This window comes from Oncorhynchus keta, chromosome 12, assembly GCF_023373465.1.
Source record: "Oncorhynchus keta strain PuntledgeMale-10-30-2019 chromosome 12, Oket_V2, whole genome shotgun sequence".
Lineage (NCBI taxonomy): Eukaryota > Metazoa > Chordata > Actinopteri > Salmoniformes > Salmonidae > Oncorhynchus > Oncorhynchus keta.
Window position 1 is genome coordinate 1,569,208 of NC_068432.1, and position 15,653 is coordinate 1,584,860.

The 15,653-nt window shown below is 41.3% G+C and overlaps 1 protein-coding gene across 1 annotated transcript; it reads left to right on the top strand.

The window, feature by feature from the left end:
* Positions 1 to 7,113: 7,113 nt before the first annotated feature.
* Positions 7,114 to 15,524, top strand: LOC118390850 (vesicle transport protein SEC20). Its single transcript, XM_035781542.2, has 6 exons — positions 7,114 to 7,504; positions 7,745 to 7,837; positions 7,934 to 8,025; positions 8,129 to 8,233; positions 8,470 to 8,588; positions 13,595 to 15,524. Exons 1-6 carry the CDS (start codon positions 7,421 to 7,423, stop codon positions 13,789 to 13,791), a joined length of 690 nt encoding a protein of 229 aa, XP_035637435.1. The 5' UTR covers positions 7,114 to 7,420; the 3' UTR covers positions 13,792 to 15,524.
* The last annotated feature ends 129 nt before the right edge of the window (positions 15,525 to 15,653 follow it).

Genomic DNA, 15,653 nt, shown 5'->3' on the forward strand with positions numbered 1-15,653 from the left:
CGGGCAGGTAGGTGTGGGCAGCGATTGGTTGAAGAGCATGCATTTAGTTTTACTTGCATTTAAGAGCAGTTGAAGGCCACGTAAGGAGAGTTGTGTGGCATTGAAGCTCGTCTGGAGATTAGTTAACACAGCGTCCAAAAGGCCAGAGGTATACAGAATGGTGTCATCTGCGCAGAGGTGGATCAGAGAATCACCAGCAGCAAGAGCGACATCATTGATGTACACAGAGAAGAGAGTCGGCTCAAGAGTTGAACCCTGTGGCACCCCCATAGAGACTGCCAGAGGTCTGGACAACAGGCCCTCCGATTTGACACACTGAACTCCATCAGAGAAGTAGTTGGTGAAACAGGCGAGGCAATCATTTGAGAAACCAAGGCTGTTGAGTCTGCCGATAGGAATGTGGTGATTGACAGAGTCGAAAGCCTTGGCCAGGTCGATGAATACGGCCGCACAGTAATGTCTCTTATCGATGGCAGTCATGATGTTGTTGTTAAAGAAGCAATACAACTGACCTTTAGACTTGTTGAGTATCTGGCCAGTCTGAAATATGTATTTTTCTTTGCAACTCTGCCTAGAAGGCCAGCATCCCGGAGTCGCCTCTTCACTGTTGATATTGGCCACATACTCAACTAGTCTAAAGAAGGTCAGTTTTATTGCTTCTTTAACAAAAAACACCAGTCGTTGAGACTGGTGTTTTGTGGGTACTATTTAATGAAGCTGCCAGTTGAGAACTGAGGTGTCGGTTTCTCAAAGTAGACACTCTAATGTACTTGTCCTCTTGCTCAGTTGTGCACCGGGGCCTCCCACTCCTCTTTCTACAGCGTTGTATGAGATCATCAGTTCCTTGGCAATTTCTCGCATGGAATAGCCTTAATTTCTCAGAACAAGAATAGACTGACGAGTTTCAGAAGAAAGGCTTTGTTTCTGGCCATTTTGAGCCTGTAAATCGAACCCACAAATGATGACGCTCCAGATACTCAACTAGTCTAAAGGACAGTTTTATTGCTTCTTTAATCAGAACAACAGTTTAACTGTGCTAACATAATTGCAAAAGGGTTTTCTAATGATCAATTAGCTAATCCAAGTTGATCATTTTAAAAGGCTAACACAGGAGTGATAGTTGCTGATAATGGGCCTCTGTACGCCTATGTAGATATTCCATTAACAAAATAGTCAGTTTCCAGCTACAATAGTCATTTACAACATTAACAATATGTACACACTGTATTTCTGATCAATTTTATGTTATTTCAATGGACAAAAAGTGTTTTTCTTTCAAAAACAAAGACATTTGTAAGTGACCCCAAACTTTTGAACAGTAGTGTAAGAAGGCTGTTCATTGACTATAGCTCAGCCTTCAACACTGTAGTACCCTCCAAGCTCATCATTAAGCTTAGGGTACCTGGGTCTGAACCCCACCCTGTGCAACTGGGTCCTGGACTTCCTGACGGGCCACCCCCAGGTGGTGAAGGGGCCCCCCAGAGTGCGTGCTCAGCCCACTCCTGTACTCCCTGTTATCCAATAACTGTGAAGCCACGTGCGCTTGCAACTCAATCATCAAGTTTGCAGATGACACAACAGTAGTAGGCCTAATTACCAACACTGACAAGACAGCCTACAGGGAGGAGGTGAGGTTCCTTGGTGAAGTGGTGCCAGGAAAATAACCTCCCCCTCAACGTCAACAAAATGAAGGAGCTGATCGTGGACTTCAGGAGACAGCAGAGGGAGCACGCCCCCATCCACATGGGATGGAAAGAACGAGATTATGCTCTAAAAATAGCCCTAAGATCCAAATTAGAGCATGACAGACGTAGGTTTACCATGTTGAGAAATAAGGTGATGAAAAAAATCAGACTGGCCAAGGCAAACTTTTTTATTAACATAATTGGTGAAGGGAAATTATAAATTGATCTGGGGATTCTAAAAAAGTTAACAGGGAAAGACCACAGTAACACTGCAAAAAGACTAGAAATCATGGGGAATAACAATCTTGCACAGGATGCAGTCGAAATAGCACTAGCCTTCAATTCATACTTTATTAACTGTCAGGGTACTGACACAGAACCCCTCCTGGTTTCTTGGGCTCAGTGCTAGCTCAGCTCAGACGCTCAAACTGTCTTCATCATAAGGGAGGTTTCTGAGTCAAAGGTGAACAAGGTGATTAGCTCACTAAAGAACTCTAAAGCCAAAGATGTGTTTGGGTTGGACTCTACCTTTCTTAAAAACTACAAAGAGTCACTCATTGACCCCATTACTAAGGTCACCAACACATCTATTGGTCTCGGAGTGTTTTCAAGGGTATGGAAGTCGGCCATAATAATGGCCATCTTTAAATCAGGCAACCCTGCTGACGTGAGTACAGGCCCATTAGTACCTACCTGTGGTGTCAAAGGTTGTTGAAAAGTGTGTATCAGAACAGCTGATTGCCCACCTCAACAACAGCCCCTTCACATTACACTCCATGCAGCTGGGCTTCAGAGTGAAACACTCCACAGAAAAAGCCAACTGCTTTCTTCTGGAAAATGTGAAGTCCAAGATGGACAAAGGGGGTGTAACAGTATAATTTTAAACCGTCCCCTCGCCCATACCCGGGCGCGAACCAGGTACCTTCTGCACACAACGACAACAGTCACCCTCGAAGCATCGTTACCCATCGCTCCACAAAAGCCGCGGCTCTTGCAGAGCAAGGGGAACTACTACTTCAAGGTCTCAGAGCAAGTGACGTAACCGATTGAAACGCTATTTAGCGCACACCGCTAACTAAGCTAGCCGTTTCACATCCGTTACAGGGGCGTTGTTGGGGCTGTGTTTTGACCTAAGGAAGGCTTTTGATATTGTTAACCATGAGATTCTCATCACAAAATTGTCCAAGTTCAACTTTTCCCACGATGCCTTGAGATGGAAGAAATCATACCTTGAAGGCAGAACTCAGTGTGTCAGAGTGAGTAATGAGCTGTCGCCCACTCTTAGCTATGATGTGGGCGTGCCCCAAGGGTCAATACTGGGGCCCCTCCTGTTCAGCCTGTACATTAATGATCTGCCCTCTGTCTGTACTGGGTCTGAAGTTAAAATGTATGCAGATGATACAGTGATATATGTGCATGCAAAGAGCAAACAACAAGCTGCACAAGAACTCACTACTGTAATGGTCCAGGTTACAAAGTGGCTCAGTGACTCGTGTTTGCATCTCAATGTGAAAAAAAACTGTTTGCATGTTCTTCACAAAGAGGGCAACAGATGCTACTGAGCCAGATGTCTATGTGTCAGGGGAGAAGCTCCAGGTGGTATCTGATTTTAAGTACCTTGGCATCATACTTGATTCCAACCTCTCGTTTAAAAAGCATGTGAAAAAGGTAATTCAAATACCCAAATTCAACCTAACTCATTTCCGATTTATACAAAATTGTTTGACTGCAGAGGTAGCAAAACTGTACTTCAAATGTATGATACTCCACCACTTAACATACTGCTTGACTAGTTGGGCCCAAGATTGCTGTACAACATTAAAACCTATTCAGTCTGTTTACAAACAGGCTCTCATCGTGCTTGATAGGAAGCCTAATAGCCATCATCATTGTTACATCCTCAGAAAGTATGAGCTCCAGAGTTGGGAAAATCTTGTGCAATACAACGACGCATGTCTTGTAGTCAAGATCCTAAATGGCCTGGCTCCCCCTCCACTCAGTATTTTTGTTAAACAGAAAACCCAAACATATGGCAGCAGATCCACAAGGTCTGCCATGAGAGGTGACTGTATAGTTCCCCTAAGGAAAAGCACCTTTAGTAAATCCGCTTTCTCTGTGAGAGCTTCCCATGTCTGGAATACACTGCCATCAGACGCACATAACTGCACCACCTATCACACTTTCACAAAATGCATGAAGACATGGCTAAAGGTCAATCAGATTTGTAAACATAATCCTTAGCTATGTATTGCCACTTTCCATGTTGTCTGTAGCTTGCGAGGTGTGGAAACACTTTGTTGCTTTTATGAATTTTGTGTTGCTGCTTTTTGTTCTATGTTGCTCTGTCTGTGTGCTACGTCTTGCTTGTCCGATGTTGCTTTGCGTGTGCTCACTGCTCAATGATTGTCTATATTGTAATTGTTTTTAAGAACCTGCCCAGAGACTGCGGTTGAAAATTAGCTGGCTGGCTAAAACCAGCACTTTTACTGAAACATTGATTCATGTGCACTGTCCCTGTAGAAATGAAATACACTCAACTCAACATCAACAGGACTGCATTGGTGAAGGTGAAAAGCTTCATGTTCCTCGGTGTACACATCACTGACAATCTGAAATGTTCCACCCTCACAGCGTGGTGAAGAAGGTGCAACAGCGCCTCTTCAACCTCTGAAGGCGGTGGCCCGTTCCTGTAGGTTCATGCTCTACAACATCCGCAGAGTACGACCCTGCCTCACACAGGAAGCGGCGCAGGTCCTAATCCAGGCACTTGTCATCTCCCGTCTGGATTACTGCAACTCGCTGTTGGCTGGGCTCCCTGCCTGTGCCATTAAACCCCTACAACTCATCCAGAACGCCGCAGCCCGTCTGGTGTTCAACCTTCCCAAGTTCTCTCACGTCACCCCGCTCCTCCGCTCTCTCCACTGGCTTCCAGTTGAAGCTCGCATCCGCTACAAGACCATGGTGCTTGCCTACGGAGCTGTGAGGGAACGGCACCTCAGTACCTCCAGGCTCTGATCAGGCCCTACACCCAAACAAGGGCACTGCGTTCATCCACCTCTGGCCTGCTCGCCTCCCTACCACTGAGGAAGTACAGTTCCCGCTCAGCCCAGTCAAAACTGTTCGCTGCTCTGGCTCCCAATGGTGGAACACACAGTCCCTCAGGACGCCAGGACAGCGGAGTCAATCACCACCTTCCGGAGACACCTGAAACCCCACCTCTTTAAGGAATACCTAGGATAGGATAAAGTAATCCTTCTCACCCCCCCCTTAAAAGATTTAGATGCACTATTGTAAAGTGGCTGTTCCACTGGATGTCATAAGGTGAATGCACCAATTTGTAAGTCGCTCTGGATAAGAGCGTCTGCTAAATGACTTAAATGTAAATGTAAATGTAAGGAGGCTGAAGAAATGTGTCTTGGTCCCTAAGACCCTTCCACACTTTTACAGATACACCATTGAGAGCATCCTGTCGGGCTGTATCACCACCTGGTATGGCAAATGCACCACCTGCATCCGCAGGGCTCTCCAGAGGGTGGTGCGGTCTGCCCAAAGCATTACCGTTGGCACACTGCCTTTCCTCTAGGAAACCTACGGCTCCCGATGTCACAGGAAGGCCAAAAAGATCATTAAGGAAATCAACCACCTGAGCCAAGGGCCGTTCATCCCGCTATCATCCAGAAGGCGAGGTCAGTACAGGTCAGGGTACTGGGGCCGAGAGACTGAAAAACAGCTTTTATCTCAAGGCCATCAGACTCTTAAATAGCCATCACTATCCAGCCTCCACCCAGTACCCTGCCCTGAATTGAGTCACTGTCACTAGCCGGCTACCACCTGGTTACTCATCCATGCACCTTAGAGGCTGCTGCCCTATGTACATAGACATGGAATCACTGGTCACTTTAATAATGTTTACATACTGTTTAACTAATTGCACATGAATATACTGTATTCTACTGTAGTATAGTCAATGCCAAATCCGACATCGCTCGTCCTAATATTGATGTATTTCTTCATTTTATTATTTTACCTTGATTTGTGTGTATTGTTGTGACTTGTTAGATACTACTGCATTGTTGTAGCTAGAAACACAATCATTTCGCTAGACCTGCAATAACATCAGCTTAATATGTGTACGTGACTAATACAATTTGATTTGAAGTAGGTGTAGATATTGACATAGGCTACTTTGGGCCATTTGGTAGGGTTGTCTGCACAGCTGGTCTCAGGCAAGTTGAAAGGACATATAGGCAAGTGAACAAGAATCAACTTTTCTAAATACCTAGACCGTTCAAGCTTAGGCAAAGACTGGAAGTAGTTATGCGGCATATCTAAAACTAGCGAATTAGATCGAGATTAATTTATCTCGCTAGCCAGCAAGCTAACTGGAAAAAAGCTTAGGGTTAACAAACAGCGACGTAAGTATAATGTCACAGCTTTACTAGCTTTATGGCACATTCATAACTACTCGGAACTGGGAAGTCTCCGACTTCCTTTCTTTCAAAACTGGGAACTCGGGAATAAAACAAGCTCCAAATGGAAAAAAATCGTTTTGAACGGTCATCCAACTCGGAATTCAAACTCAGGACTCTTTCTAAAGCTCCGACTTGAAGATCACTTACAGTACCAGCCAAACGTTTGGACACACCTACTCAAGCAAGGGTTTTTCTTTATTTTGACTATTTTCTACATTGTAGAATAATAGTGAAGACATCAAAACTATGACATAACACATATGGAATCAAGTACAGTAGTAACAGAAAAGTAACTAAACAAATCAGAATATACTTTTATATTTGAGATTATTAAAAGTAGCCACCCTTTGCCTTGACAGCTTTGCACACTCTTGGCATTCTCTCAACCAGCTTCATGAGGTAGTCACCTGGAATGCATTTCAAATTTGAGATTTTTGGTTCCAACCGCCATGTCTTTGTGAGATGCAGAGAAGGTGAACGGATCACCTCCACATCTTGAAGGGAACTCCTTCAAGACTATTGGAAAAGCATTCCAGGTGAAGCTGGTTGAGAGAATGCTAAGAGTGTGCAAAGCTGTCATAAGGGTGGCTACTTTTAATAATCTCAAATATAAAAATATATTCTGATTTGTTTAATTACTTTTCTGTTACTACATGATTCCATATGTGTTATTTCATGGTGTTGATGTCGTCACTATTATTCTACAATCTCGAAAATAGTAAAAATAAATAAAAACTCTTGAATGAGTAGGTGTGTCCAAATTTTTTGACTGGTACTGTACTTGATCTTGATCATGATCTTGATCTATTTTTCTGAATTCCCAGTTGTTTTGAACACAGCATTACTGTCAGTGTTTGCAGGTCGGGTAAATATGTATCATGTAAATCATTTGTTGTTGTGAGAGCCAAGTATGTTAATAAAGACACGCGAGGCTGCTGAAAACGTTTGTTGAAACGACAGTGTCAGTAGTTGGTTTAGGATGACGCCAAAGATAGGCTAATTACATGGGAGTACCCTACCTAAAACACTGGCCAAAAGAACAATTTTAATAGGATATCTGTGTCTAGTTTGCTAAAGTTATTTGTGATCACTCAAATAAGCACCGTTTCATATATTGGCTATGCACTATATTATGCTATATATTATTTATTAGATGTGTCCGATTCATAGTGAATGAACACGGTCAACGTTTTCATTAAACAACGCGCTTCAAGTATTGCGCGCTTTTTGGATTAGTGGTTTTGCCGTACAACAACAACAGAAATGGCGTCTTCCCAGGATGTCCACGTCCGTATTTGTGGACAAGAAATAATCAAATATGATCTCGAAATTAAAGCTCTCATTCAGGTACATCCATCTTAACAACTTTTAACTTATTTTATTTATTAGGTTTACCTTGTGTCATTTCAATATGCGGTTGTGAGCCAAGATAGTGTACATTTGTCCAGCTGTCTAATCTAGCCTAGTTCATTTTGGCTGGCTAGCTAACTAGCTAATTGCGGAGAGCAAGCGATGCAATATAGCTAGTTTCACGAATGTGTATTATATTGAATGGACAGTTCCATACATGTATATTCTCTTGATTAGGACATTAGAGAATGTCCGGGGCCACAAAGTGTGCTGATGGATTTCAACTCCAAAGTAAAAGAGAAATTAAATCAACTGCGACTGAGAATCCAGGTAGTTATGTAAATCAATGCTAATTTATTTTAGATCGCATTTATTGTGATTAGAGAGCTAGGAAAAACTCATCTGAACTATACATTACATTCACAGAATATGGAACAGATGGCTAAGGAACAAGACAGAGAGACAGACAAACAAGCCATCCTGAGTGAGACAGAGAGTCATCGCAGACAGAATCTGAGGTGAGAGATTGGGATCCAGATTCCTATTTAACATGCCATTGACCTCACACCTTTTGGAATTCCCTGACTGGACTGAATATTTTCATATTATTTCCATCTACAGTAACCAGACAGCTTGGAGGAAGGCAAACTTGGCATGTAAACTGTCCATTGACAACCTTGAGAAAGATCAACTTCTGAATGGTGGAGACTCTACTGTGAGACAGCGGTGAGTCGTGCTCTTCTCATCAGGCACAGCTGTTAGCTATTTTATTAATGCTCTATGTCCAGTTTCTTATTCCTACAATCATTATTCTTCACAGCCTGAAAAATCCTATTTTCAACACACCCTAATGTACAGGCTAAAAGATACCTCCTCTAACAGGGTAACAGGGACAGAAAGTTGAGATTGCATTGAATTTAGTTCTAGTGTGTCATCCCCTCTCTGTGCGTGTGTGTTCTCAGGAAAGCAACTAAGGAGAGTCTGGTCCAGACGTCTGGTGACATCACAGAGAGCCTGATGAGCATCAGTCGTATGATGGCCCAGTCGGTGTCTCAGAGTGAGGAGACCATCGGCACTCTGGGTAAGAGACTACTCATTCAGGAAGGGAGAACAGTCACAAAATGGGTGCCAGTGGTTAGTGCTTGAAGACAAATATAAGATACGATAACTTTGTCCATTCACATTTAAAAAAAAGTTAGCATACAAAATACACAATCAATACACTATAATACAAATAATGCAATACAAAAATGGCTGGAAAGTGAGAACACATTCACATAGCCTAGTCCCTTTGGCATACTGTCCTCAGTGTCCCTGGGTGGTTACAGACGTCGTCCATTAGGCTAGAACACTTTGCATTTCCAGCACCTATTCTAATTCATGCAAGCCACTCTCTTATTAAGCTATGATGAATTACTGTAAAACTTTAATTAAACGCTGAGTCTCAAATAGTCGCCAATTTTATTTGGAATGGCAAGCCAGACAAAATGAAAAGGGCCAATTTATATCACAAATATGAATTTGTGGGGCAGAAATGATTAAAGCATTCGACCTCTCACTAAAAGGTATCAGTCATACAAAAGTAATATTTAAATCCGTATTGGTTCTCGAGGAAATTGGTAGGAATGTCTCACCCCATGTTCAAGAATTGCCTTTTTCCCTTTATTCAGATTACAACTGCTCACTTTCGGTCGTTTGAAAACGGAATCATCTCCAAAATATAGTTCTTTTTTAAACAAGCCTTAAAGGTTGGTTGCAATTTTAGTCTAATCCACCTGAAAAAAACTGAACAAATATTACAACAAATATTGTGTTTAAACTCAAACATACTAACTGATAAAAATAACATATTTTTCGATAAATTAAATAAATATTTTGTTGTAAATTATATCATAAATAGGACTGGTGGAGTTAGGTCACATGCAGCTAACACAGACATATGGAAATGTCTGCTTTACCCAAAAAGTAAGGAACTTGTCTGTCGGCCCTGCATTAAAGACCATAAATGTTTAATGAAAATTGTGATAAATAAAAACCATATACCAATTTCATTTAAGGACCAAAACATTGACAGCTGTGCCATATAAATTGCAAAATAGTTGGGAAGAGTTTTTCGATGTACCTATTCCATGGCACATGGTTTATGAATTGACACGCAAAACAACGGCAGATTCAAAACTTCACATTTTTCAATTTAAATGATTATACAACATTTTTAAAATTAATAGAATTTTATATCATTTATTTATTTTGGTACTGTCCATATGTAGCTCGTTTTTGGTCACAGGTCTAAGAATGGCTGAAGAATTGCAACATTTGCCTAGAACTAATGCTGCAGATAGCAATACTGTGTGATTTTAAAAGTCAGTCAGTCAATAATATTATTATTATTTCAACAAAAAAATGAGAAGCTATGAGAATAGAAAGGTTTAGTACTTCTGTGAAGCATCATAGCACAGTTGAAACATACAGTGGGTTAAAAAAGTATTCAGTCAGCCACCAATTGTGCAAGTTCTCCCACTTAAAAATATGAGAGAGGCCTGTAATTTTCATCATAGGTACACTTCAACTATGACAGACAAAATTAGAAAAAGAAAATCCAGAAAATCACATTGTAGGATTTTTAATGAATTTATTTGCAAATTATGGTGGAAAGTAAGTATTTGGTCACCTACAAACAAGCAAGATTTCTGGCTCTCACAGACCTGTTCTTTAAGAGGCTCCTCTGTCCTCCACTCGTTGCCTGTATTAATGGCACCTGTTTGAACTTGTTATCAGTATAAAAGACACCTGTCCACAACCTCAAACAGTCACACTCCAAACTCCACTGTGGCCAAGACCAAAGCGCTGTCAAAGGACACCAGAAACAAAATTGTAGACCTGCACCAGGCTGGGAAGACTGAATCTGCAATAGGTAAGCAGCTTGGTTTGAAGAAATCAACTGTGGGAGCAATTATTAGGAAATGGAAGACATACAAAACCACTGATAATCTCCCTCGATCTGGGGCTCCACGCAAGATCTCACCCCGTGGGGTCAAAATGATCACAAGAACGGTGAGCAAAAATCCCAGAACCACATGGGGGGACCTAGTGAATGACCTGCAGAGAGCTGGGACCAAAGTAACAAAGCCTACCATCAGTAACACACTACGCCGCCAGGGACTCAAATCCTGCAGTGCCAGACGTGTCCTCCTGTTTAAGCCAGTATATATCCAGGCCCGTCTGAAGTTTGCTAGAGAGCATTTGGATGATCCAGAAGAAGATTGGGAGAATGAAACCAAAATATAACTTTTTGGTAAAAACTCAACTCGTCGTGTTTGGAGGACAAAGAATGCTGAGTTGCATCCAAAGAACACCATACCTAATGTGAAGCATGGGGGGTGGAAACATCATGCTTTGGGGCTGTTTTTCTGCAAAGGGACCAGGACGACTGATCCGTGTAAAGGAAAGAATGAATAGGGCCATTTATCGTGAGATTTTGAGTGAAAACCTCCTTCCATCAGCAAGGGCATTGAAGATGAAACGTGGCTGGGTCTTTCAGCATGACAATGATCCCAAACACACCGCCCGGGCAATGAAGGAGTGGCTTCGTAAGAAGCATTTCAAGGTCCTGGAGTGGCCTAGCCAGTCTCCAGATCTCAACCCCATAGAAAATCTTTGGAGGGAGTTGAAAGTCCGTGTTGCCCAGCAACAGCCCCAAAACATCACTGCTCTAGAGGAGATCTTCATGGAGGAATGGGCCAAAATACCAGCAACAGTGTGTGAAGACTTACAGAAAACAGTTGACCTCTGTCATTGCCAACAAAGGGTATATAACAAAGTATTGAGATAATCTTTTGTTATTGACCAAATACTTATTTTCCACCATAATTTGCAAATAAATTCATTAAAAATCCCACAAAGTGATTTTCTGGATTTTTTTCATCTTTTTAAGTGGGAGAACTTTCACAATTGGTGGCTGACTAAATACTTTTTTGCCCCACTGTATATGGCAAATATAAATCCAAAATGGATGGTGTTAAGAGATAGATGGGAGGGGTTGAATGGAGCTGAAGGGTGGGACTAATAACAAGATAACCAATGTAAAACATACAGGGTCTTCAAAATGTATATAGGTTCAGAAATGTTGTTAAGTAGCACAGTTACAAATAGAAATCAAATTGGATGGACATCAGAAATAGAGGAAGGACTAAAAACAAACAAAATATAACTATTGTAAAATGTGTGTAATCTGATGGTAGAAGCCCAAGTGTTATTGTTTATTAGTTTACTCCAATTGGGGGAGGGGTGGTTGGGTTTGCAAGGAATAATGAAGGTATATTCTAAAAAAAGTATATGTATGTATGTATGAATATTTGTGTATGTATGTACAGTTGAAGTCAGAAGTTTACATACACTTAGGTTGGAGTCATTAAAACTAGTTTTTCAACCACTCCACAAATTTCTTGTTAACAAACTATAGTTTTGGCAAGTCGGTTAGGACATCTACTTTGTGCATGATACAATACATTTTTCCAACAATTGTTTACAGATAGATTAATTCACTGTATCAGTGGGTCAGAAGTTTACATACACTAAGTTGACTGTGCCTTTAAAAAGCTTGGGGGTCATGGCTTTAGAAGCTTCTGATAGGCTAATTTACATAATTTGAGTCAATTGGAGGTGTACTTGAAGGCCTACCTTCAAACTCAGTGCCTCTTTGCTTGACATCGTGGGAAAATAAAAAAAAACAGGCAAGACCCCAGAAAAAAATGTGTAGACCTCCACAAGTCTGGTTCATCCTTTGGAGCAATTTCCAAACGCCTGAAGGTACCACGGTCATCTGTACAAACAATAGTACGCAAGTATAAACACCATGGGACCACACAGCCGTCATACCGTTCAGGAAGGAGACGCGTTCTGTCTCCTAGAGATGAACGTACTTTGGTGCGAAAAGTGCAAATCAGTCCCAAAACAACAGCAAATGACGTTGTGAAGATGCTGGAGGAAACAGCTACAAAAGTATCTATATCCACAGTATAACGAGTCCTATATTGACATAACCTGAAAGGCCGCTCGGCAAGGAAGAAGCCACTGCTCCAAAACCGCCATTAAAAAAAAGCCAGACTACGGTTTGCAACTGCACATGGGGACAAAGATCGTACTTTTTGGAGAAATGTCCTCTGGTGTGATGAAACAAAAATCGAACTGTTTGGAGGAAAAAGGGGGAGGCTTGCAAGCCGAAGATCAGCATCCCAACCGTGAAGCATGGGGGTGACAGCATCATGTTGTGGAGGGACTGGTGCACTTCACAAAAAGAGATGGCATGAAGGAGGAAAATTGTGGCTATATTGAAGCAACATCTCAAAACATCAGTCAAGAAGTTAAAGCTTGGTCGCAAATGTGTCTTCCAAATGGACAAGACCCCAAGCATACTTCCAAAGTTGTGGCAAAATGGCTTTAAGGACAACAAAGTCAAGGTATTGGAGTGGCCATCATAAAGCCCTGACCTCAATCCTATAGAACATTTGTGGACAGAACTGAGAAAGCGTGTGCGAGCAAGGAGGCCAACAAACCAGGCTCAGTTACTCCAGCTCTGTCAGGAGGAATGGGACAAAATTCACCCAATTTATTGTGGGAAGTAGAAAGGTTCAAAATTCATGTAGAACATCACAGCACAATTTGAAAATATATGGCACAGGGAAACCAAACGAGGGTGGTCTATGTTGATGGGCGGAGACTGCCTAAGCGGTGGGATTAAAGAGTTTATGTATTATGTGATTGCTTTATATAAAAGTACCATGTATATAAAATGTATGTCGCAGAAAAGCTGTAAAAATAAAGATGTCCTCCGAAGAGGTGGATGAATGAATAAAAAAATAAATAAACACCACATTACTGCAGGAAATGTATTAATATGCTGGAATTAACTATGCAAATTAGCAAAAGCTGTGTCCGTTAAGGAAATAGACGCCTGGCCTGGCTCATAAGCGCCTGTTGTGTTCAGTGGTTTTAGCAAATAAACGCCTAAGCTATTTTTGAAATTTTACAGTAGTCATGTTTTGTAGAAATGCACATTCACTCATACAGTACTTGTCCTCTATATAGCTACATCTTCAAGAACAGTCCTGGAAACGGATGAAGAGTTCAAATCCATGACAGGAACCATACATTTGGGAAGGAAACTGATCTCGAAGTATAATCGACGAGAATTGACTGACAAACTACTAATCTTTCTAGCAGTAGCTTTGTTTTTAGCCACTGTCTTGTACATTTTGAAAAAAAGGCTGTTCCCATTCATTTAGAGGAAATTGTAAGCAATTGCCAGTTTTGTCCTTTTGATATTACTCCCCAAAACGAAATCTGTAATGTAACTGCAGTCATGCTGCATTTCTAACCTTTCAATGTCTTTCTTGCCCTACTACAGCCTTGTGCATGGCCATTTTGCATCTTCAAAACTGTCTGACATGCATTATCTAATACCACAGAGGAATGACCTTTAATGGTAAACTCACCGCAGATGTTGAGATGAGCGTGATGAAAGGACTGCTCTCAGAGTATCTTGAGCATGTGCGCTTCACGCTGCTACGAAATGGAAGCTACAGGACCAAAACAGAGAAGTTTAGCCTTGCGGAAATTGATCCACTTTGTGTTTACTTCGTGCATGCAACATCTCGTTGAGTATCTTTACTGGCAGGAATGATTTTTTATTCCATTACCTTATTCTTACTGTATAGTATACCTCAAATATACACCCTGGTGTTAGTACATACGAGGAAATGACAATGGTTATTGTACATCTGAAACAGTATAATAAAGTTTGGACGTAATGTCTGCCAATGGTTTTTGGATAGAGAACATTACATATGGCTAAACGCACCAAAGGAGACTGCGTGTGTGTAATTTGAGAATACATTTTTGAATTATGACTCAATTGAAGCGGAGCGTGCGGGTTTTCCACTTTGACTCCTCGCTCAATTAAGTCTATTGTAAAGTTGTAATCGCTGGTGCTGTTAGTCACAACAAAATGTGGTCAATTATTTCACTTTTTTTTTGAAGAGGTAGCTAAGGGTTGAGGCTTTACCATACATGGTAAATTAGACCAATTCATCCACTTATGGAAACATAGCAATCCTGCTCTGCCTGTCCCGTCCTTTCCACCCGTCTCGCTCTGCTTGCTCCACCTGGTTCTGGTAAGTTCTTTTCATTAGTGTAGGAAATTGAGTTTGAAGTTAACTATTGAATAAACAAACATTTCGTGTCTTGTATTGCTAGGTAGCGGAAAGATCTCTCGAATACGACTTCTAGTCTGTCCATTTTTGGATTCCTCCAATACATGTTCTACATATTACCAGTAGATGGCAGTAAGCAACCAATGTATTATGGCCAGATTTGCCAGTTCATTGTCTTAAGGAGCAGACCGTTTTTGCACCCGAAATTACATCCTTGCTACAGACAGTAAGATTGGGGAATGCATTTTCTTGGTACCATTTGAAAACACTCAAGTTTGAGTAAATTTGAAAGGAACGTAGGTGGAATAACATTTTACCAAATCAATGTAAGACAGTTTTGTACCATCATCTTTGAAATGCAAGATGAAGGCCATAATGTATTATTCCAGCCCAGGTGGCCACTAGATGGCAGTGTACGTGAAGTTTTAGGCAATGAACCATTGCGTTTGTTCATAATTTTGTACGAAGACTGCCCAAATGTGCCCAATTTGTTCAAAACTGTACATAATAGCATGGTATTCTTTCACTGTAATAGTGCAGTTAGATTAAATTCTTAAGCTTTCTGACAATATCAGATATCTGTCCTTGGAAATTCTCGTTAGAACCTCATCTGTACCTCAGGGTATCCACCGATCCTGAAGACGTTCCAGTTGAAGTGGATTTAAAATCAATTGTATGGAGGTCAATGGGAGTATGTCAAAATAAATCTCTATAATTCGCTATGTGAGGCTTACTGACTAAATTTTGCAATGTTTAAGTTGGCTAGAATGTCCCGCCTTTGTGGTAATATATTTACATTGTTAAGGCATTGAGTCCTGTCTCGTCATTATCGAAATATTTGGAAATGGCTTGTCTAATTTCACAATCCCATTAACGCTTTATTTTCACGCTGACATTTGAGCGGAGTCTGCCCTCCCTTCGCCTTCCTCTGGGAT

Coding starts and splice junctions, on each gene's coding strand:
- LOC118390850 (XM_035781542.2), top strand. CDS start 7,421: ATGGCGTCTTCCCAGGATGTCCACGTCCGTATTTGTGGACAAGAAATA. Junction 7,505..7,744: donor AAATTAAAGCTCTCATTCAG/GTACATCCATCT, acceptor TCTCTTGATTAG/GACATTAGAGAATGTCCGGG. Junction 7,838..7,933: donor AACTGCGACTGAGAATCCAG/GTAGTTATGTAA, acceptor TTACATTCACAG/AATATGGAACAGATGGCTAA.